At 28.2% G+C, this 26,544-nt stretch overlaps 1 protein-coding gene and 1 long non-coding RNA gene across 2 annotated transcripts in view; one reads left to right on the plus strand and one right to left on the minus strand.

Annotated features, from left to right (window-relative positions):
* Nucleotides 1–24,015, minus strand: part of LOC111632932 (nuclear envelope integral membrane protein 1-like) — a 41,653-nt gene extending 17,638 nt beyond the window's left edge. The window contains 8 exon segments of the mRNA XM_023377451.1: nt 3,002–3,017; nt 3,790–3,901; nt 6,747–6,962; nt 12,580–12,659; nt 14,533–14,619; nt 17,115–17,313; nt 20,312–20,433; nt 23,929–24,015. Coding sequence (XP_023233219.1) covers nt 3,002–3,017; nt 3,790–3,901; nt 6,747–6,962; nt 12,580–12,659; nt 14,533–14,619; nt 17,115–17,313; nt 20,312–20,433; nt 23,929–24,001 — 905 coding nt within the window. The 5' untranslated portion in view covers nt 24,002–24,015.
* Nucleotides 4,053–5,317, plus strand: LOC111632934. Its single transcript, XR_002757962.1, has 3 exons — nt 4,053–4,209; nt 4,716–4,935; nt 5,037–5,317. It is a non-coding gene; the product is annotated as an uncharacterized LOC111632934 (long non-coding RNA).
* Nucleotides 24,016–26,544: the final 2,529 nt, after the last annotated feature.

Raw genomic sequence — 26,544 nt, forward strand, 5'->3', positions numbered from 1 at the left:
AATAAGGTAATAAAAAAACAACAAAATTAGTTTTTTAGTATAATTTTATTTTAAATTATGTTTAATAATTAATTTAATGCAATGGTTGAAATTGCATGTTATTAACCAGTTTCAAAATTCGCGGGTGAGTTTTTGTTAACGCCAATCTCATGTCATTCTCAACATTTAATTTATTCCTCTCAAACTCTTAACACATGTTTCAACCAACTGTGACAGAATAGTGTACCTAGATTACACTTATTTTAATTTTAAAAAAATATATGAAATTATTCAAACTTCAAGACACCATTAAAAATAAAAATTGCATTATAGTGAATATTTTTTTTAGTTTACTGTATAAGTTGGTGACCCCACAGAAAGCCCGTCGTGACCCCCTTCTGGGTCGCGACCCATAGGTTGGGAACCCAGGCTATAGAACAAGGCAAACACCTGTGTCTACATTTGTAATCATATACAAAAAGGTGGTCCGACAGGTTTCTTTTGTTTCCTTATCCCTTTGTTTTTGGGGTTTTACAGTGTTGCCAATTTATATTCACTACAAATATTTATTTTCTTTCCAACAACATATATGAAAAGCAATCTTTTTCAAAATATTTCTTTAACAATAATTAAATATATTTCAAAGTTTAAAAAAGAGAAAAACTGTATAAACCTATTTATGAACTTCACTTTATTACTTTGTTATTCTCCTTTCTAAAGTTCATATAAATATCTCAAAAATATTGATATATATTGTTCTGTATATATTTATTTTATTTATTTATACATACATACATACATACATACACACTACATATTTATTGCATAATTAGAGTTAAGCACCTTTACATATGAATTATTGGATGTCATTTATATTTTGTGAATGTCAATTAACATGGTTGTTGGACTGCAATTTGAAAAAATTGTAGACCTATAAATTCCCACTGTCATCTGTGTCTCTTTTCATAATCTCAAGAACAGATAGATGACAGACAAGACCAAATATGGAAATTTTAGGAGCAGGAGGATCAAATTACCTATATATAAACTTTTGATGCAAGCCAGAAGCCATGTTATTTCAATTCAAAAATTTTCTCCTGAAAAGTGTTAGATAGATGACTGGCATGATGCTATTATTAAAGGAATAGTATGATGTATGGGGGCAAGCCACTACTAATTTGAGGTGAAGAGCATGTATTTTAAATGAAATACATTAAAAATATGATTAAAAATTGCAGTCTGGCATTGTGACAATGTCACAATAAATAATTGCTTGTCATTAATTGATTTGATTTGATTTGATTTGATTTAAATTGAATTGTGACATCTATTGAAAGCTGGTACAGTAGAACCTCGAAAACTTGGCCTAATGTGGACCGAAGGGTGGCCGAGTTTGTGAAAATGCCGGGTTATCGGGAATGGGGTTAAAAAAATAAGTACGAGTGTTTCCTCAGAAAATACTATACTGTACTTGTATGTATTGTTTACTTGAGAATATAACAGAAAATAAACTGCCCAAATACCCTTAAACAAAGGAAAAGTACGTCCTTTATGAAGGCATAGAGCCTTTACTACATGAAAATGAAAATTAATGAATACACTGTGTACAGTAATTTACCTGATAAGACAGACCTCAGAAAAATACTTTATGAGAGCTTTTATACTTTTATAAAGCTGTCTATAATGAAAATTAATTAACTAAGGATTGTTTTGCCCTGCCAGGGTGTGGCCGAGTTATCCAGAGTGCCGGGTTATCGAGAGCCGAGTTTTCGAGGTTCTACTGTAGTAGTAACTTACCCACATGCACATTGAAATCTAATTTGAATATCATCATCATCAATGGTTCTTGTTGTGATGTCTAATGACACAAGGCGAATCTTGGCACCACTACTGAATTGGTAGTCCTGTCTTTGATTGGTTGGGCCATTGACTTTCTTTAACATAGGAAGTATAGGAAGTTGACCATCAGTGGCCGACTCTGTCAAGCAGCTTGTTCAGAAACCGAGTTATTGTGCAGCAACTGGAGCAAATATGGTGTTCAAAATTTTGTTTGTAAACAGGGCATTTGTAACTCAAGGTTTGACTGTATTATAATTTAAGATATTTATTTTCTGGAAATGTATTCTATCTAGTTTTTTTTAATATAAATATAACAATATAAACAATGAACTAAATGAATAATTAAAAAAAACTCTCTCTAATTTTCTAATATTAAGTATACTTTACACAATGTTACAATTTTTAAGACCACAGGTTTGAGTATATTAATTATCAGAAAATTTGTTTAAATAAAAATCATAGCAATTTTTTAAAAATTAGATAATATAAACAATAGTTCAATCCATGTATCATATCATTACATAAAATATTGATTATTATCTATCAATAATTAAAAAATTTACTGTAATTATCAAGTAAGAGAATTTTTAAAGGAAGAATGAAACAATTTGAATATACCATAAATCCTCTAATAGATACCTGACCTGAAGAATATACTTACCTCCAGTGTATGTAAGAGACCTGATGTATCTTACATACACTGGAGCTAAGTATATTATCTCCAATAGATAAGGATTTTCATTCAAACTAGTGATATAAAAAAGGAGAAATATAGTTCATTCTTTTTTCCACTACTACCTTTATGGTTTTCCTCATCCATTCTCTCCCAAAGAATGAAAACTGTAGGGTAATTGATAAGAACTTTTCCTTTTTATTTAACAGAAAAAGCACACTACTGCACAACACATTACTACTGTAAGCATAAAGTTTTTATGGTATTACTATATCTATGTTTCATGAATTTTTCTAGCCACTATCTGCTAGCTGTGAACACTGCATTTTGTTTATCATTTTCATCTATCTAAGCGGGTGAAGATTTCTCTTGTCTTATCTGTGATGGCCAAGACAGAAGAAATCTTCACCCATCCATCTGGAGATAGTTATTTTTCTCTTGCTGCTCACAGATCCACTGCATAACCTTTTCTTCTAATTCTTCACTGATCTTCTTGCACCCTCTTCCTGCCAGCCTCTTTGCTTCACTCTTATTTTTGATAGTCTTAAAAGTATCATGCTTGCTTCCACACATGTGAATTTGCTTTGAATGCACTTTGAATTTCTGCACTGCTGCTTTTCCAATTGTTTTTTTGTATATACATTTGTTTTCAGTTTAAAGGTGACACTTTAAGGCCTCTTGGTTGTCATTCCAATCGACATCCAGTTCACTGATCTGTGTAAAATGAAGAGTTCAAAAGAGAAAATACAGAAAGATGCACCCCATGTTGTAGTAAAAATATTTTTCAAGAATTCCCAGAGGAAAATTACCATAGCTAGCATATACAGAACACTCTAAAGCTGAGCACAGGAATTTAACACTTAGTATCTATTTAGCAGTTTGAACTAAACATTTATAAGTGACCTAACATCTATTAGAGGATTTACAGTTATACTATTAAATTAAATTTATTTACTATTTTTTACTTAAATTTATTTAATTTAAATTTTTATGAATTGAAAAAATATTTTAAAAATTGATAATGTAAGTAACACATTAAAATGTAAATACCTGATAGGGTTATTTAGTTTCCTTAATGTTTTCCAAGCATTGCAATCTGGACTGCAGCAATACTTTCTTAATTCTTCCAAAGCTTTCTTTGTTTCTTCATTTGCTTGTTGTATATATTCAGTTTCTGTTAATAATTTTACTTTTGGTGGAAACCATCTCCTCCTACTCAACAGATAATCTATTTTAAAAACTGTAATTTACAATGAACATTTTTGAACTGCATGTATTATCTTACCATAGCATTCGACCTCTTATCAACCATTTTTGTGGAAATACATGTATTGTAATAATTGTAATGATAATTACTGTTGGTACTTCTCTGAATTCAGAACTGAAGAAAATTATGGATAATCCTATTAGCTAAAATATTTTAAATTATTATTGTTATATTCATTGATTTTGTAATAATAAAAAATAAACAATTATTATATTTCATACAAATAATAAAAACTATTTATTGATTATAGCTAAAAAATGAATGGATTTTTCTTGAAATATTTTAATATGCTAATTTTAATTAATAAATAATGTAATTTGAAATTGTCATCTCTTAAGTAATACTTTAATAATTAGAATTAAATAATTTAGAAACTTTGCAAAAAATTGATTTAGGGCCACATCTAATTTCAGAAGGATATCATAAGACCATATTTTGTAGAGCAGATTGTGTAAGTGTATATATTCAGTATGCATGTATTAAAAATATATATAATTTGTTTCTAGATAATATCTTTAGAACATAATATAAATTAACAATTTCTGAATTTTAATATATAACCTATCATATTTCAGTATCTAAATTTCACAGGTATTGCAATGAATAATCTAGTAGTAATGCCTATTAGTAATTGCTATCCTAAAATACTAGCAAAAGTCTGGCTCTTATTTTCTGTAATAATTGCATATGTGAAATATTCAAAATATATAAAATGTAGCAATTTTGTTTCATAATACTGTATTATAATTGTGATTAAACATTCACTGAAAATTCTATGAAGTTCAGAAATAATTTATAATTGTAATGATTATAATTAAATTAAATATTTTTAAACATGCAGCATGTTTTCAATATCATATTCTATTTAATCTGATTCTCAGACAGTTGGGAAGTAATTATAAATTTTTCTTAAAAGAATATTAATTATAACTTTCAAAACCAAGCTTAACTTTCTAGATTGTTATATCAATAATTGTCCAAGTTGGAAATGCTGCAAGATATATTGAAAATTCAAAACACACAGTGATTTCAAAAGATGTAACAACACCAAAGAATATTTTGTTCCAAAACAGAATCTCTTTTTAAATTCATTTTGTAATGGTGAGCCTGAAAAAAACTTCTCAAGCATGCTGAAAATGTTTGTTTTATTAAATTCCTGTGTAGAAAGGTGTATAAGGTATGTTTAGTGCTTTCTTGGGGGGTTAATTAGTGTTGATTGGTTATGATGACCTTTTGCTAATCTTTTCTGCATATTTCTTATTTTTGTGTTTTTTTCAGGTGGGTACATTTATTGGATTTATTAAATTATTTTAATAATTTCTGTTCATTTCTATTGTAATGTCATCAGATCGTCACAGTGTATCACAACTTGTTTATTAGTTAATTTTGTATGTTTGGAATATTGTGTATTAATTACCATTTATGAGATTTTGTATTGGATATTTTATTTATGTATTGAAATTGTATTAATGAACTGAATGTTGCATATACGTAATGGTTATTGTATTTTATGTATTGGATTTTGTATCTAAAAACTTGGACTCTGTAGAGATTATTATACTTACTGTATTTGTGTTTATGTTATTGAACAATATGTTTGTTTGTATATTTTCTTTGCTCCTCATACAAAAAGTAAAAAAACCTTGTATTAAATTAATTAATAATAAAAAAATAATGCTTTCTTGTTCTAAGCTATTTTCAGACTATCAGAAATCAAATAAATCAAGTGAATTGAAGGTAGAATTCATTTCATTTAACTGACTTCTTATAAAGCATAAAAAAATAACCAAAAAAGTTTGGCTGCAAGATTATGTAATTTGGGCTCGATCAGAACACATGATCTTCAAAGCAATATCTAAAATGTTTTCAATCAACTTGGTTAGCCATGTGCTAATTCATAATCTTCAGTTAAAAGAACAAGTTTATTTTTTCAGATTCATTACTGACATGATCATCATGATCATGTTTTGAATTGCCACATTCAGCCCTTTGAGATTCTATGCTGCAGACATAATCTCCAGCTCTTTCCTTCTGCTACAATGATTCTCCAGCTGAATAATCTTAATAGTTTTAGATATTTTTCTGTTTTGTCCAACCATCTTGCTTTGTGACTGCCCTTGAAGTCAGATTCCTTCTGTTGATCAAAATATAGACAAATTTTGGCAGCCAGTTTGGATGCATTCTTTCACATAATCCAGCAATCTAATTTGACTGGCTTTAAAATTCTTGTTATACATCTGATACTGTACAGTTGGTGTATTTCTGTGAGATGACAACAACAACAAAGTAAGATGAAGAACAGCTATATATATAAACATCCCAAAGCCATTGTAGCATAAAATAGTCTGATTAATTAAGGCTGTCATTTGGTTTATGAAAAATAGCTATAGCATTTTGGAAACACAAGTCTACCAAGAATTTTCGATCCAGTCCAAAATAATAAATGGGCAAAAATGTAAAAATATATTTATCCAAAACTTTACATTCAAAAAGTAGGAAAAGTAGGGCATTCTACAGAAAGCAGGATAAAGTAGGACATTTTAACAAAAGGTACAAAAGGAAGGACACATGGGAGCCCTATGAATTTTATTACTATTAATAAAAACATTTTATAAATGCAAATATATTCTATCAGAATTAAATCATTTGTGAATAAACCCAAACTATTTTAAATGAATAATAATTTACTTCTAAATCAAGTTAATTCTTAATCAATGTTAAGATTATAAAATTCTCCTATTCACACTCAGAATCTTTAACATTACAAAATCAACACACTTTTTTTTATATTTGTGGTTTTAGGCCCCTTACCACTCAGAGAGCACAACCTTATAACTATTATAGAAATATATCTTATAAGAAAAAATAATGTCTTTACAGATTATTTTACTAAAAATGTCTCCGATTTATTTAGTTACATTTATTTAAATATAATTTGTAAACAATAAAGAAATTTTATCAATACTTAATATAAACACAGATTTTTACCTGCAAACTCCACTGAATCAGATTTAATGTTTTATGGTTTGTGACTGGTCCATAATAATAACAAACAGCACTACTGATTACAGCAATAATAATAAAGTAAGCTATTAGAAATTCCCTGTATGATTCTACAAGTGACTTTACGTTTTCCCATATCAGTTGTAATAAATAAAGCACCAGTGACCATCCAAAGATTAATATACTGTATGCACCAACTTTCTAAATAGAAAAAAATTTTATTTCAGCTTTTAATAATCTACTGATATTATTCACAATTTATGTTATAATCATTAATACAAAATAATTTTATATTTAAATAAATAGTTCATATAAATAAACAACATTACAATAATCACACCTTACTTCTCTAGCAGTTATTTTATTCTTGCAACTATCTTATATCTGCTGTTCAAAAAGATTATTGTGTCTGAAAATGGATATTTAAACATCTAAAAATGTTTGCAAGAATAAAATATGTTCTGCAAAAATAAGACACAATAATTATAATGTTAAATTAAAAAATAACAACAACAAATATAAATATTTTTATCCATAGCATCTACTGAAAAATAATCATAAAACAAAGAGAAACAAAAAGATATTTGACAAAATACAGAGCTGAACATATTTAATTGAAAATTTTTTAAAAGGGAAAAGAGAATCTCCATTTTAAATTGAATCTTCAGAATTATAATTAATAAATTTCAAAATTTTGTAAAAATATTATTCTAACTTTTTATGCAAGAAGCTTATAAATTTTAAACATTTGACCATATTTAATAAATAATATAAAATAATTAAAATTAGATGGACAAATAACATTTAAATGTACAGTCCAACAATTTTGAAAGTAAAGTAAAAGATGTGTCAAATTTTCAATGTTTATTGTAATTCTTAGGATTTAATTTAAAGAATATTTTCTTCTTTTTTGATGTACAACTGAAAATATCTGGCTACTCTTTATATTAATCTGGCTATTGATGATAACTAATGTTTATAATTAAATATAAACAATTAATACAATAATAATATATCAAAAGTAATGTTTCAAAATACAGCATACAAAAAAAAGACAATATACAGGGATCCTTTATATAACATGGTAGTTATGTTCTGAAAAAGTGCTGTGTTATGCAAAACAAAGAACTAATAGAAAATATAGGTTTAGGTTCCAAAAGTTAGCAAAAGTATACTATTGTTTTTTTACTAAAAGAAATATGTTTATTAAAGCAATCAATAATTAACTAACAATCACAATTAAAAGTACTGTATTACATATTAATATTAATTTTAGTTAAACAAGGGCCTTTATTTTTTTTTTACAAAGTATCATCATCATCTGAACATTTCTGTTGATCTCTTGATCAGAAATATCAGCAACATCTTCATTTTTTTTAATTTTTATGGATGACAAAATAAAAATAAAATTATGTTATTAACTGAAAATTTGTTCTAGCAAGTCATGTTTATTCCATCAAGTACTAAGCAATTCTTTCCAGAATTTGCATTCAAGTACTGAATTGTTTGAGTTGGGAATAGTTCAAGTACTGAGATACCACTGTATTTATTTCATTTGTCACTTTTATGAATGATTACTTACTTGCAATTAAAAAACGATTAATAACACTTACCTAAAAATGTTTAAATAAAACTTTACTAAATATAAAGATTAATCTATAAAAACAAAAACACAGTGATAGTCTTAAAGGCTGAAGTCTGAAAGCAATGACAATGATACTGGTTGATAGGAAAGCTAGGACAGGGAAGAAAAAATTGCAATATCAGTTTTTTTTAAAGTAATCCTAATGAAAAGCACAAAACAAATTAAAAATTTCAATATTCTAAAATCCATGGGCAAATTTGAGACAACATGCTTGCTTACTTGAATAAAAAATATTGAATAACAGAGTTCACACTTAAAAATTGTGAATTTTGTATGGGAGATTTCCCCAATTTTTGAACCATGTTAGAGTAAAACCATGTTGTAAAAATGCTGTGTTGTACAAGGGATACCTGCACATACAAATACTGTATACTCTTGCTAATACAACCTCCCAATTATCTAGTGTAATTGCCTATGCACTTCCATTTCCTTGAAAATATTAGTGATGACATACATCCTATTTTTCTGTTTACTCAGGTTTACTCTATAACCATTTTTAGATAAGTATTATTAATCGTTTTTTAATCGCAAGTAAGTAATCATTCATAAAAGTGACAAATGAAATACAGTGGTATCTCAGTACTTGAACTATTCCCAACTCAAACAATTCAGTACTTGAATGCAAATTCTGGAAAAATTTTTGTGTACAGTATTGAATGTAAGCATGCTGTATTATATTCCTGCATGCCTCCAAAAAGAATCAGTACCAAAAGGTATGACAGATCACATCATTCATTACCTTTAGGTCTCTCAATAATATGGTACTCCTCTGTGTGAGAAATGGCTGTATTAGCAAGAATCTGATGCAGTGATAAACAACCTTTTCTGGATGTGAACTGTAAGTGAATTTCATAGGCTTTTAGTGGGCCACAAGCATATTTTTTTTATATTGTTAGAACATGCTTTAAGCCTGCTGAGTATCAAAATAATCCATAACCACAATACACTAGATACCAGAACTGCAGAGTCAGTAAAAAAAAAACACTTGACTCTGACTGCTGATAATTTTAGTAGGTTGACTCTGACTCTGATCCCAGCAAAATGAAATACCAAGTCATTTTATGGGGGGCAGAGGCACTCATAGGTGGTTACCCTTCTGTACTCTGAAAGGAGCCTCAGGCATTTACCCGAATACTTTTATAGTTAGTATTTTTAATATTTAACTTACATTAATATTTATTTGTATAAAAAAATGAATTTTTAACAAATATTTAATAAGAGAAAAATGGAGAGCAATAAAATTCTACATCTACATATCTTTATTCTACAGCTTTTGCACTTCAATTTCACCTTTCCAGAAAAGTTAGTCCAACTAAAAAGTGTAAAATCCAGCTACTTCAGCACTTTGTTCAGAAAAGAAAAATATATACTCTGATCAATTAGTCTGGCTCATTCAGAAAAATAGAGTACTTATTTAGAGTAGAGATAATAAAGGAATGAATTAAAAATATTCAAATTTAATTGGGTCAAAATAATTTAACTATTAAACATAAATACTACAAAGAAAACTATTGATACATATTTAATAAATTAAATTGTTGCATTTTGTAATTAAAAATGAATTATAACAAAATACAAAAACATTCTAAAAAATTAATAAATATAAAATATATTTTCTTTCATTAAATAAAAAACTAAATTAAATTTAAAATGACAGAGTCAGAATCTACACATTTTTCCCAACACCATCTCCAACTCCTCTGGCCAGAAATTTCTCCCGACTCCGACTCCACAGCCGTGATACTGAAATAACATATGCTAATGGTTTTCAAACTAGTAATATATAGTTTATTCTCATCTTTTCACTGGTAAAGTTTAATTTGAATATTCGTCATCATAGATATCAGCTTAATTAGTGTTGCATAATGGCATGAGGCAGAAAACAGAAAAATAAAATAAAATAGACAAAGTCCTGGGCCCACATATTAGGACCTCAAATGCCATGGATTATTCTTGACTGGTCTAGTGTATATGAATTATTCATAAGTTTAAACTTGAAAATATGTTATTTAATTTAATTTTACATTGTCTAGTTCTATTAAACTCAATTAAAGCAATAAAATTACTATACCAGAACTAGAAACAAGTATAACAATTAAATTTTATAATAAATATTAACTGTAGAGTAAATAACTGAATCGTATATTACATAAACTAAATCAAACTACCAGACTATTTATATTGAATATTTTAAAGATTATAATTTAATTAATTATTATATGATTTGCACACTAAATGTGGATGATGTTATGGAAATTTCTACTTCATTTCTGATAAGAAATTTAATGATAAAAATTAATGAAATAAAACAATTTAGAAACTTTCTTCTTCCTAATGTTTCTAAATTATTTAATTGTAATTCTAATCACCCAATTTCTCAAAGATTGTAACTTTTCTTACTTTTAGTATGCAAATTACATAATTAATTGATTAAATTATACCTTTAAACTAGTCCGTACAAACAATCTGGTAGTTTGATTTGGTTTGGTTTGTATATCAAATAATTTCAACTTAATCTAAAAATTAGTGATGTAATGAATATTTGGTTACTATTCGGTATTCGGCCTATTTTTTGCTATTCGGCCGAATACCGAATATTTAATCACTATTCAGCTGAATACCGAATACCTAAAAACACAAGTAAGAAATAACAAAAACTCAGTAAATTAATCATTTTGGTATTTAGATTTAATGTTATCAGGTTAGTGTTGTTTGTTTATATTTATTTATAACTTATAACATGCACAAAATAAAAAAGAAAATAATATTAGTCACACGTATTCACAATTTATAATGACAAAGATCAGCACATGCACACACCTATTTGTTCGAGAATCGTCGCACACACTTGAGGGTCTGATCCTGCCTATCCTTTTTTTTTAAGCACTCGTCTTTGCTTTTCGCTTTCTCTTTCCTCTATCGCTCTACTCCACATATGCCTATTCATACATCATAATATGTGCTCACTATACTTTCAATTCGTCACTTTTCCGTAGTGGATTTCCCATTTTACAATTACGTGACTCACAGCCTGGTGATAATGGAGAAAAGAGACAGATATGACGTCGGTATAAGTCACAGTTATGATTTCACAGATTCGAGACAGCTTGGTAGCCGAAACGGCCCCAGGCTTTCGCCTGTGCACGCTAAGTGACTTTCATTTAGCTTTCCGTTCCGAAGCCTATCACAACAATTGTTTGACATTGACAACCGCAAATTTCGCGCAAATAAGCTGCCTCAAATTGTTAGATTATGTTATCAACTCAATTTCATATTTATTTTCACATTTTCACTTCGCAATCCTTCTCTGTTCTTTTTTCCGTTATTTACACATGTAGGTCATTTCATTGTTATCCACATTTGATATCATTTATCACATACAGTACTGCCATGACGCTCTTGTCTGTCTGCTACAACTGTCAAGAATTAACGCGATTGACGAAGCGTAGTGACAGCAGGCCAATAGAGCAGGATCCTTGCCATAATGAGGTTTGCGCGCCAATTTTCGTACGTGTGTTAATCAAGCCGAATAGTTTGGCCGAATATACTAGTCGTTGCAACACTACTAAAAATATATTTGAAACATTAATTATAAATGATAAAAAAACGTCAGTTTTACAAAGTGTACAACTCCTTAATATGCTTAATTTATCAGTTGTTTCAAATCAAAAAAAGGAATGTTTTTTAATATATACTTTTACAAATAGCAATTTATGTATATCAGTTGAGAAATGAGTTTTTTGAAAAATACCTTTTATATACCTAGCATATTTTAAAATGCTTGTAGCTGTCTTATGTGCAATTTGTAATACTGACTGAAAATTTTGGGCACTGCTGGTCTAAATCAAGATCACATCTCAATTCATACAATATTTTGCATAAACAGAATTACCCATAAAATACCAAATCCTAAAACAAGCTCTTAAAATCTTAAAAGATGGATTCTTAGTCTAAAAATTTCTAGTTAATTTAAATATAAATTATACTCATTTAATGTTCTAATAAAACAATATCAATAACTTACTTATTTGAAAACTCAACAACACTTATATAAAAAACTCATATTCAAATACATGTAGACATCTTTGCTTTTTATACATACCTTATTTGAGACTTTAGAGTAGTGTTTTAAAATTAATATTATGTATATTTCAAAAATTACAAAATACTTACTTTTGGTGTTATTCTACTAATAAGAAAAACTATTATCAGAAAAGAGGCAAATACTCCAAAGCTTATCCCTGCTGCATAATGTTAATAATATTATATAGTTCAACTATTTCTTTAAAAATTCTTACGATAAAAATCAATGATTTGAATATATTTTACCATTTTTATACTATAAATTAATACTACTCTGTCCAATACTGAGCCTGAACATTGACAGCAAACACCAGTATATATTATTAATTAACAAATAAACAGAATTTTTCAACACTACGGAACTCAGCTTTTACTGTTATCAATTATTGATAGTGAGTAGAGCTTTTAAAACGTTATATTTACAGTTTATAAATATTTTAATAACATTAGTTTTATATAGCTTATACAATGGTTTAAGGCTAGCTTTGGTCACATTCGTTCCTAAAACATAACTTAAATAATAGTATATTACAGATGATGGATTGAAGATTCGTATAAAAATTTTACATCTTTATCACCCTATATTAATATTTACATGTAAAAATTCTAGCATTTATCACTAAAAATATCGTTGTATAATTAAAATATTAAGAAAAAATGAATACAGATAAATAATCCAATTTTAAGTGCACATATTTATTATTTATTATAAATAATCTCTATCATAAATTGGATAATATAAAAATAAATTGTATTTTTATTTATCATTTATTTTAAATTCGGTAAGAATAGTAAATTAGTTAATAACGAAGCTTAAATGACGTTTAAAAATAGTATAAAAATTCTGAATATTTATTTATATCCGTAATAGAAAATAAGACACTTTTATGTTTAAATATTAATTTCTTTTAAAATGTCAAGCATTTTAAACGGTAATAGAAACTTTTCTAGAAAACTCATCAATTTCTGAAACGAACATAATTTATAACAATTAAATTACAATAGAAATATTCCAGAATACTAGAAAAGTTGTTGATTTCTGAAATAGAAACGAAGCTCAGAAATTGAACTTTATTTCTATTTCAGAAATGAACAACTTTTGAACAAATTGAACAGAAATATTCTAGAAAATTTGCCAATTTCTGAAATAGATAAATAATCTGTAACGATATTTGTTGGTTCACTCTCAGTTTCTTGTTCTGGCTCTTCCCATATGTTCTGTGTTGATTTCTCTTCTTGTTCTTCCTTCAATTCTTCAATTAATTCCTGTATATTTGTTGGTTCACTCTCAGTTTCTTGTTCTGGCTCTTCCCATATGTTCTGTGTTGATTTCTCTTCTTGTTCTTCCTTCNCGGTTGTAAACTCTCTCTCTCGAACGGAATAGTATAATTAAGTCTGCTAATATGCCCGATATCTCTGTATTTTCTTTGTTTATTATTAAAATGGAATTTTTGTTAGAACATATGGAGTCCGAGTGAGTCACTTCCTCATCTCTCTCCTCACCTCTACTCCAAATCCAAGCGCTCACACGCTACCGCTCGCGAATCTTTAGACGTAACGTCGCGATTTCCGAGTCCCCCAGAGACTCGGTGGTGTCAGATTCAGGTCTCCTGACAGGGCGCCAAAGAGGTGCCGACCCTACGGTCACACTTGTACTCTACGAACATAAGAGGGCTTTTTTCCATACCTATTGTGGAGTTTAGTCAAGCCCATAATAAGGGCAACTATGACCAAAAATTCGTGGGGTCAGTTGACTAATTTCTTTATTCAATTTATTTCAATCTATTTCTCTATATAAGATATTTTGAATAAAAACCCATTTAATATAGTCATTAACTTAAACTGCTTGTAAACACTATTTATTTTCTATATTAAATTTAAGTTAACAGCAATTAATATTAATATTTATATCTTTATCAATTAATGTATCATATACTTCATATTCAGAGAAGTTTATTAGACATTTTGAAATTAACTTTTTATAAATTGAATATATTGTAAATTGGAGAAAAATTACAGTAATAAATAAAAGCAGTTTTTAATAAAGATAATCTTACCTGCTTAAATTTGAAGCAGAAAAAAATATTAGTATTCCAACAAATACTTGTAACAATCTCCAAAAATTTATATCTACAAAGATAACATTAATATAAGAATCTAACTAAAACTTTATTCAGAAAAACTATAAACTTGATTTAATAAAAGAGATAAAAGATTAAAATTGAAAATAACTAAATTTATATCAATTGTAAAAAATTTTTTTAGATAATATAACATACAATTGAAATAAGGGTATTTAATTAAAACATTCCTATTCAAAAAAATCCACAGGTACTATACATCTGACAGTTAAAAATTAACAGTAGTTATATTCTTTAGAATACTGAAAATGATTTTTGTCAAAAAGAAAATAATAGTACATTAAGTAATTCCTAGAGGGAATTTTATACCACAGAAAGTAGTAATAGTGAAATTCTAAGAGTCTAATTGTAAAACAAAAAACCAGAAATCTAAATGATAAATGTGATTAGTAAATTTTATAGCATGCTGATTTGCAAAAAATATTGATGCTAAACTATGGTGCTTAAGTTAATATAGCTAAAATAAAAACTCAATGCATCCACCATTCTGATTTTTAAAAAAATTAGCAATTATTTATTGTGACATCATTACAATGCCAGGCTGCAATTTTTAATCATATTTTTAATTTATTTAATTTAAAATATATGCTCTCTACCTCAAAGTAAAAGCACGATATAACCAAGTACTAAAAATTCTGGGCTTATACTAAACAGATTATATATGCTATGCAATCTCTATCCTCTGTTCTTTCATCAGCAAGTGTTTCTGATATAAAATTAGAATTATGCATTAGAATATCACATATTATTGGAAAAAAAATGAAACAGTTTTTGGATGACGAATACATCAAAGAATGCATTATCACTGCAGCCAAAGTAATTGTTTTAAAAGTCAAGATTTTCAGTCAAATCAGCCTATAGCATGAATTGATAACATTTCAAATAAAATTTGTTCAATGCTGAACATGGTTTCTAAGAAGTTTTTGCATTTCTCAATGGCTTTGGATGAAACAACAGATATTAAGAATATGGCTCAACTTGCTATTTTTATTCAAAGCGTGGATAGTGATATGAATATGACCAAAGAGTTTCCCGACATTATGAGTATGAAAGATACAATTTTCAGAAAAAAAATATATGAAACTGTCATTAAATGTTTGCATGACCATGGACTGAAATTAGCATATCTAATTTGGATCACCACAGATGGCACTGCTTCAATGATCAGCAAAAATATTGGAGCTGTTAAATTAATTCTTGAGCATAGATAAACCATGGAAAAAGTTCAATGTCTTTGGAGCTTTTCATTTGTCATTGTTTTTTGCATCTTGAAAATTTGTGCGTGCAAATATTTAATATGAACCACATTATAGCCTATCAGTTGTTACAACAGTTAACACAATAAAAAATAATTCTTTGAAGCAACGTCAGCTTCAAGATTATCTTCAAAAACTGAAATTTAAGTACAGCAATTTGTTTTTTTATGCAAAAATTCAATGGTTAAGTTTTGAAAAATGCTTAAAGAAATTTTGGAATTTGAGAGAAGAAATTCAAATTTTTATGAATGAAAATGACCAGAATGTTCCTGATTTATATGATGGACACTGGCTTTTTGGTTATTTTTCCTTACAAATATCACAATGAAATTAAACAAACTTAATAAGCAGCTTCAAAGTGGTAAACAAATTGATCACAGATTGTTATCAAAATGTAAAAGCAATTCATAGCAAAATTTAAACTTTATGAACCATTCTGATGTTCATAAAAATTAGCAATTATTTATTAAGTACAGTAATTTGCTTTTTTACGCAATAGTTATGAAAGTCAGTTAAAATCAAAACTGCAATCCATCTTCCAAAATTACATAAATTTAATAGTGACAAAAAACATTTTTCTAAATATGCACAAGACATTACTAATTTACTAAGAGAATTTCAAGAGAGATCTTCATATTTAAAATTTTATGATAATATATTTAATATTTTCTTTTGTCCATTTGATAAGAATTACATCTCAATTCAATGTGTTGACATTGTTGTGAAACAAGCTCCAACAAATTTGCATATAGATTTAATAGATCTCCAGTCATCATCTGAATTAAAATATATGTTTGAGGCCAATAACAAAGTTCAGTTTTATACAAAATATGTCTGTAATGATAAATTACCTAACCTAAAAAAACTAGTAATGAGCATTATAGCTGCAATGGAAATTGCCATTCTTTGTGAATCTTTTTTCTGAAAATTGAAGATTGCTAAATGTAAAAGTTGTAATAGATTAACTTATGAAAACTTAAAAAAACCATGTTGTACAATATCAAAAATACCTGTTGATATTAAAAAATTAAGTGAAAAAATTGAAAAGCAAGTTTTACATTAAAATACATACAAAATAATATATAATTGTATATGTTTTGTTGTAAGTAAATATGTAGTGCCCATAATGACTTTTTATTTTTGGTTTTGGCCCAGTAAACAATTTTGGTTCAACAACACTGATCTACATTTATCTAAAAAGAGATTTAATGTTATAAAACATACTTACAAATGTCAACAAATTGAAATTCATATGCATCTTCACTATAAATGCCAATACAATAATTATTGAAAACAGGGAATTGTATAGAAGAAAATTTCCAGAAAGAAAACCATGATGCTTTATGATCAACATACTGCTTTAATACATCACTTGTATTTTCTCCTCCAAAGAATTTAGAATCAGATGATAATTTTCGAAAATCAAGCTAAAACATTTTTAATAATAAAATTAATCCTTAAAATTTTGTATTTATTTAATTAAAAGTAAACAAAATCTTTAAAACATATTTATCTATAAACAAAATATCATACTATAAAAATGATAATGCCTCACTAGCATGAATTACAAAAGATAAAAAACAAAATTAATATTTTTATTAAGAAAATATGTTATCTCATTTGAAATAATCTTAATATATTTTATTTCTTGCATCTTAATTTTACTACAATTTTTATATTTTTTCTTCTAAGAAGTTTATGTAACCTTCAAACTATATATATATATATATATATAACTATTGCAGCATCATTTTACAGGATGGTATTTTATATAATATAAAAACAAGCTATTTCAAAAAAAATATTTAATAATTTAAAAAAATAATTATAAGGTAATTTTTGAATTTTAATTATGATTATTCCAGCATTTTCATTATTCAAAAAGATTGCATTATCAATTAAAATTATTTATATATAATTTTTTTAATGTTGATAAAAGTAATTAAAAATATTTTCATGCCAATTTCATCAGAAATATTTACAAAACTTTAAAAAAAAAATAGCTTGGTTTAAATTTACATTATAAAATCAAATTTTAATGTAACTTGATTGTTATATCATCTTCAAATTAAGAATACATGGTACAATCCAAAAGTTTGGGGACTACAGTAATGTATGACAACAAAAGCACACATTTGAAGTTACAGCATATGAAATTGATTCTATCAAACCTTTTCTACGTGTTCAGGTTGATTTTGCCCATGTCACGTGATTAAACCACAGTGCTGTTGTTTTCTTTCAGAGATAATTACCTTTGTTTTGTGACATAATGTGAAATCCGGAATTTTTGCCGACTATCTGTCGATTAATTGTCCCGTATTTGCTTAAAATCTAATTAAATTTTCTTTTAACTTATAGTGGAACCTAACGAAAAAAAAACTTTTCGTTTACATTCGACATAAACATCCGTTCAATTCGAAACTAATCCCACATTCCAACGCCAAAGTTGATAGTTAGCATGGTCCCGGGAACAACTCTGACCCATCTACATACCTTTTACCTCACAACAATCAATCACGTGACCATTCTCCCACGCCGAACTTATAAAAACCCCTTCCTTCCCCTTCTCGGGGGAGTCGTACCAGAGCAGGTGCCGGAAGAAGACCAATTTCAAATAGTGTCCTTTTTGTCTAGTGAACTTCCCTAAATCCAGGATTCAAATAGTTAAACAGTGACCTTTCCTACATCAGTGAACTTTCCTAGAAGAGAAATTTTCCTAATTCAAAGAGTAGCGTGGATAACAGATCAAGAGGTATGGAACCAATTATTGTAAGCTCTCTCTCGGTCTCCCCGTGTTTTAGGGACGTGAACTATACGTTGTATTACTTGGTTTAATAAATTGTTACTTTTTCTTATGTTATATCTGGCCTCCTCGTTTCCTCGTATATCGCCTGTCGTCTCACCGACGTGCTCCTCCCTCCGCCACTCGACCCGTTACAACGGGAAAAAGAACCCTTCAACCACCCATCCTGACAGTGAAAGGGTTTAACAACCTGTTGCCGGATTGGGAGACCTACCCCCTTCCGGTGGTTTCACAATAATAAAAATGGAGTTTCAAGAACAGTGCTGCAACATTAAATTTTGTCAGCGTTTAGGTAAAACACCTATGGAGACTTTAAAATTACTAAGAAAGGTGTATGGTGATTTTATCATGGTGAAATCAAAGCTGTACAAATGGCATCGGCATTTTAAAGAGGGCCAAGAATCCATTGCAGACAATGAACACTCTGGCCAACCTTTGACTTCACGGAACAAGGAAAATGTTGAGTTGGACTCTCAATATGTTTGCAAAGATTGCAGCCAAACTCTTGAAAAAATTGCTGCGGCTACTCACTTATCAAAGACTAGTTGCTAGCGTATTTTAACGGAAAATCTTAACAAAGGAAAAGTCACGATGGAGGTGTTTTTTGATTCTGAAGGAATTGTTCATTTAGAATTTATTCCTAAAGGCAGAACAGTAAACAAGACATTCTAGACATTTTATGTCGTTTGAGGGAATTCATTTGTCGTAAATGGCCACAGATCTGGCAAAGTGGAGACTGGTATCTTCTGCATGAAAACTCAAATTAATGTGCTTCCACACCCCGCCTATTCACCGGACTTAGCCTCGTGTGATTTTTATTTGTTTCCATCAATGAAAAAGCATTTGCAGGGACACTGTTTTGTGTCATCAGATGAGGTGAGAGCAGCATTGCAGGAGGCCTTACGGGAGGTTTCAAAAAATGGCTTCCAGCAGTGCTTCCAGAAGTTATACGAGCGCTGGCAAAAGTGTATCGTTGCCCAAGGTGATTACTTTAAAGGTGGGTATGCATCGGCAATATAAACTTTTTAAGGTAAGGAATTTTAAGCCAAGTCCCTGAACTTTTGGATTGTACTACGTATAACTTTATATTAATTACAAAATATTTAGTATAAAGTTGTATTCTTAATTTCAAGATGATATTCAAGTTTCAAAATATGTTAAAATAATTTAAAAAAGGTTTATTTATGTTTTATTGACATATTATTAATATAATATATTCTATTTGATTGAAAGTCTATTTGAGTAGGTTTAAAATGGTAGCAACATATTAATTTATGTATTGTTTGTCTGAATAAAATTTTTTACATTACTAAATTATCTTTTTTAATGTCAGTAATGTCATTAAATGGTTCATTGATAAATAGAGATAACTTTTGTTTTGTAAAAAAACAGATTGACAGCATTATTTAGCTATTTTCTATTAATCACAAATATTACATCATGTGATTCACTTATTTCAGTCAAAAAAAAAAAAATTAAAATAAAACACAAATATGAATCTTTGTAAAGTAAAATCCACCTTTAAACAAATTAAAAAATAATTATAAAAACAAAAAGTGCAGTAGAGAGAATATTGGATAATAATGAAAAAATATATGATAAATTATTCTATCAATACTTACATAAACACTCCTCCAAGTGTTTGAAATGGCTTTTTCAATTCCTCTGTGGCAATATATATCTATTTCACTAGTTCTATTATAATTTTTTCCAGTTTCTAAGTAAACAGCTGTAAAATAATGATCTATAATATAATTAATTAATATTTTAACATAAAATAAGTCTACAAAAATTTTATATTATAAACTTACATTTGGAAATATTTTAATGAGTTAACAAATAAGAGACATTGAAGATGATATTTCTAAGACATCACATAAATTATAAATATATGTTAAAATATAAATAAATGTTAGTCTCTATTATTGTTAAAAGATGATAATAATTTCAGATTGGTTGGTTGGTTAGTAATTTCAGACATATATTAATTCCAACAACATGACATTATTCTATATCAGTGGTTCCCAAAGTGAATACTACTGCTCCCTGGGGCAGTGAATAAACCTAGGAACAATAAAATGGTGGTGGCAGGGAGTACTGGAGTCAGGGTCCTGACTGAACAGTCCCTTTCATCATTAAAATAGTTAAGAAAAAACATTGTGTTTAATGGTTTCCAGATATGGAGTAAAGACATATTTTGAGGTTCATAGAAAAGTTTTTCTACGAATATTTCCAGGCAGGCTTTTCTCAAACAAGGAAAAAGGGTTAGGGGCAGAAGTTTATGGAACCAAGGGGACAGGGGCTCAAAAAAGTTTGGGAAACACTATTCTATGTAATCATGAGTTTGTTTCTACCATTATTTATATTAAACAAAGCAAATATAGATAAAACTGCACATTTATTAATATATATATATATATTAATAATTTATGTTATCTGCCTTTAGAATTNTTATTACCTAAATATCAGTTAATTTTACTGAATTATTTTTAATAAAATTATGAACTTATTTTTACTGTTTATATCATGATTCTCTATTGTTATCATTAATACTTGATTAGATAACACTACTTGAAATTTTCTTTTTTCCTTTAGGCACTTATACTGTGCATGTGCAATAATTTGAAGCAATTTTAGATTGAGATTTTAAAATTACTACTAAACAAATCTCTAATCAGAATTCAGTTTTGAAATAAATTTAATTTAAATTAAATATATTTGTAATAGCCTAATTAATTCTTAAGAAATATCAAATATCTCAAATATCATTTAATTGTTATTTCTTTAAAAGAAACACTTTGTTTAGTAAATAAATATGAAAAGATTCACAATCTGTATCTTTTTAGAGAAAACAGATGACTGAAATGCATGAAATGTATTATATTATCATTGTTGTATTACTTTCTAAAAATATGTTAAAATGATCAAATTATATTTTAAGTTTACAGATAAATTCACAATTATATTCATGTTTGTGTATATGCATTGGAATAATATTTTATCTTATTAATATATATATATATATTTTTACTGAAATATATATATATCATATTTCAATGAGTAATTAAATTTCTGAACAAAAGTTATCAGAACAGTCTAATAGAAATATTTCATTCAAAAATGAGTATAATGAATAAAGTCAAAAATAATTTACTTTATATAGATTGTAAAATAAAAAATTCTAAATGCATTACCTAAATAATCCTAAATATCAACATTGTAATGATCATTATAATTGACAATTATAACTATCCTAACTAAACACATTAAACTTAATAATATATTTGTTGGAGGCTCTTGAAAGTCATAGAGCAGACATGAAGGGAGATTGCATTAACTCTATATTCCAGTTCCACAATCATGGCAGTATTATTTACAATGCCACAAAATATAACAAAAATTTTTATTTGTATTGATTTTATTTAGCTTTATGTAATGTAGAGGAAACAATTTCCATATTGAACATCATTTAAATCTTAAAACATCAGACTATCTTTTAGAATGCCACAAAATATAACAATATTGCATTTATTTATAGCTTGATATATATACTGTTATGATATGTAGATATAATTTGTTTTGTATAGCATCATTACCTTATTATTCCACTAATTTTTAATACTGTCTGTATTAGTAACTCTTATGTCAAGCTACTGTGTAACATCGCGAAGCCTTCTTAAACCTGTCTTCTCTGCACCCATTTAATGTTCAATGATCATAACTTTATAGTGGTTCCTTTATCTTGTGTAATTTTAAGTATTATAACTTTTTAACACAAAACGACTTCTAATCTTAACACTGCATTGAGTAATAACAATCCACAAAACCTTTTTTATAACAGTGTTGTGTCCGTAACAATCTTCACTAATGTTTTTGACCTCCACCGAGGTCTTCTTCAGGTGGTATAACTTATAACTTTTTTATATGTATACCAACTGAAGAGGGACTATTCCGATAGTCCAAAATGCATTTTGGTTATTTCATGTTAATTACTCATGTAATCGATTTTAATGTACACCCTTTTTGTTTTTATTAAATGTACTCCATTGACACTTGGGTGTTTGTGCTTATCACTGGTGTGATAAGTCCTTATTATCTATCTCACATTAGTAGATTTTTAATTTAATTATACCAAGGACTAAAAGCAATTTCTTTATTTTAACATGCGGTAAGTTTTCTTGAAAAATTTTAAGTAAAAGTTTATCCTTCATTACCCTTTGGTTTAGAACCATGGCTCCCAATTAGTGGTACACAAAATTGCATGAAGGGGTACGCATGGCAATCTAAAATTGGTCAACTTAAAATTTAAATGCATGAGATGAAGCAATCAAAAAAATAATGGAGGGACCATCAAAAATTCAGCAATTTACAACATGATGTCGAATGCAGAAATTCACTTATTTATAACTAAAAATATTCTTGAAATTTCATCAAAAAAATGCATTTGTGACAATACCTAAATGAAATTCTTACGCAAGAAACAAAAATTGTGTTAATTGTACAATTATCATTATTATCATGTTAGCGAAGTGGCAATAAAATATTTACTACCATTTTGCACAACATACCTCTGAGAGAGTGGATTTTCAGCCATGACAAACATGAAAACTAGACATCGTCACCAACTTCAACTCTAAGATGATTTGAGACTGAAGCTGACCAAAAAGCAACCAGATTTTACAAAGTTGTGCAAAGAAAATCATGCACATTTGCCACATTAAAATTAAATAACCTTATGTTATTTTCATTATTATTAGAATTGTATTTTAAAGGTAATAAATGTAAAAAAACCAACTTATTCTATTTATCACTAGCTGTCTACCCACAGCTTCGCCCGCATTATAACGAATTTTCTCGTGGGAATAAGATATTTCCTCGCAGTAAAACGTAGCCTATGTCCATCTCCAACATGTAAGCTATCTCTGTGCCAAATTTTATTAAAACCTGTTCAGTGGTTTAGACGTGAAAAGGTGACAGACAGACAGACAGAATTACCTTCGAATTTATATTATTAGTATGGATTAATATAAATTTCTGCTATAGGGGTACGCGAGTTTGAGCTCTTTCTTGAAGTGGTACGCAGGAAAAACTAATTGTGAACCATTGGTTTAGAACATTTAGAATTAACTGAAAATGTCATTATGATCACTACCTCGAATTAAACAATTTCGTCTCATTTTGATAAACAGACGAACTTAGCACGGATTTGTTAAATTAAAATTAATTAAAAAGCACTTACAATCAGAAGAATAAACTACGGCAGACAGTAAAATAATATTTAAAGTACAAAAAACACACAAAAATGCCGCCATGATTGATTGTCTACAAAGTCATTGTTGCCATCTTATTAGTATAAAACTAAAATAATTTTTAAAAATACAATTTTTATAGTTTTTTTTCATATTTAGTAGTTTTCTGCATAAAAATTATAATAATAATTTAAATTATTATAAATAGATTAATACAACTTGATGTAACAACCACTGTGAAAGTTCACTTTTGGTTGAAGTTTAAGCTAAAAAATTATCATTTGGTCGGGGTTTCGTTTAATGTCAACACTCGGTCATCATTTGGTTGTAATATAATTTGATTTCCATTGAGAAACACCAGCATAAGAGAATACAACCAGCAGTAATTTCATCTGTTAGAACATCCACATTGCTTACCAGAAAGGACATCAGCCGACATCAGTAAAGAATGGCAAATATTATTTCGATTTGTATTATCCATGATAAATTATAGAGTTTTGAATTGGATGTGAATCCGGATCATCTATATCTCGATAGATTGACTCCTTGCCGCAAGACCATTTAGTCGATCATTTAGATAAGTGATTAATTAAATAATAAACAATTCACAGTCCGTGGCTTTTATGCGATCAACTAAGCTTCATTCAAGTCCATAATTATAAATTTAAAGAGCCCAAGAGCAAATTTCGAAATACAGTAGTAGCCCGTCGTTATATCGCGCTTGTCCGGAGACAAAGAAAAAGCGCGATATATCCTTTGTGATTAACGAAGTGATTTATTTTAATATTTCTGTAATTGTTTTATTTGACTAAGTTTTTTATAAGGTAAGATGATTTAAATATAAGTCATTAAATATTTAAAGCTATGTTTTTATGTTAGGTGAAGAACAAAATGCTGAGTACTAGGTGTGCTGTGTATGGTTGCAATAATAACCTTCTTTTTTCAAATTGGAAGCAACCTGTTTACATCGGGTTTGATCAAAAAATGACAAGAGAAATACTTTTAAAATTAATAGCAGAACTTTATTTACTATCGTATAATGTAGTAGCTTGCGTCAGTGACTGTAGTTGCAGTAACATAAGTTTATGGAAAGAATTGAATGTGAATATCAATGAAACGTTTATTATGAATCAATTATTATTATCAATGAAACGTATATTAGAGATATAAATATGTGGTTCGACATTTTTAATAGCTATGCACCAAAAGGTTCTGTTCCAAGCAAAAATGGATATGGTGTAGACTTGGAATTACAAGAAGAACATTTAAATAAAATGATAAAAATAATCTCAACAATGAGAGCAAGTGGAAAAAATGCCCTCCAAATTTTCCAGAAAGGAATGATAATCTCAATGAAATCGCTAATTGATCTTTTTCAAGATATGAAATCGACTTTTGATATAAAATACATCTGCACTCACAATTTAAATCAAGATTGTCTGGAAAACTTTTTTTTTTAAAATAGAAGCCGGGGTCCTAATGAACATCCAAGCCCATTAAATGCTATATATAGGATTAGATTGATTATTTTAGGTAAGAATCCTGGTATTTTAGAGTCAAAAGTAAATACTACAGATCGAAGACAAGAGGAATATATTATACCCAAAGTTTTAGAGAAAGCACATGTAGAAGTATCAAGTGAAAATACAGACCAATATACTGAATGTAAAACTACTTTTTCTTCAAATAAATCTTCAGGAAACTCTACATGCAATCTAGACTTTAACACAATCTCTGAAGAAACTTCCTACGATGCTCTCGAGTATATAGCAGGATATTTTGCCTATAAATATAAAGAAAAATACCCAAACTTAATTAATTCCACTAACAAAATTAAAAATCATTACAACTATAGCATTCCGTCATGGGTGCAACATTTATCTTATGGAGGGCTTATTAAACCTACTGATGAATGGCTAGCAAAAATTATAGAATGGAATAAATATTTCGAAATATATCACGATGAATCGTATAAAAAAGGCCCCGGAGTTGTACAGAATTAGTCAGTGGAAACAGTTTTACCTTTTACTTTAATAAAAGATTTTTGTAAATTAAGAACTATAATAAGAATTAATTATAGAAATCTTAAACAAGAAAACTATAAAATATTGAAAAGAATGCCTTCTGAAAATGGTGATTGTCGAAAAAAAATTAAAAAGTTAAGTAAGATAATCACATAATAAAAAATATAGCTCATTAATTTGTTAAATAAATATTAGACAAAAGACTTGTAAATTTATTGACGTACAGTACACTTATTAAATCCGAAAATTCTACAGTAGTTTACATTTAGTAGTAATTTTATAATTAATTAAGAAATGATTTAATATTTTATCGTATTTTGTTATTTGAAAGATCTGTCATGTTGAAGTAGAGGGCTTGCTGTGACGTCACATAGTTCCAAGGTCACGCTAACAAATATACGGGATCTGGCTATCCTTGTAGTTTAAAGTCTTTGGGACACAAGATGACACTGTCGGTTTCTTCATAGATGGCGTTACTTTAACTTAGTTTGCAGAAACGACGAACTACAATCTATCACACAAGATCGGGACACGATACCATGGATGACCGCATAGCCGAGCGATCAAGGTGGCAGCCTACCG

Source organism: Centruroides sculpturatus, unplaced genomic scaffold (assembly GCF_000671375.1).
Source record: "Centruroides sculpturatus isolate CEXI.00-Female unplaced genomic scaffold, Cexi_2.0 scaffold676, whole genome shotgun sequence".
NCBI classification, from domain to species: domain Eukaryota; kingdom Metazoa; phylum Arthropoda; class Arachnida; order Scorpiones; family Buthidae; genus Centruroides; species Centruroides sculpturatus.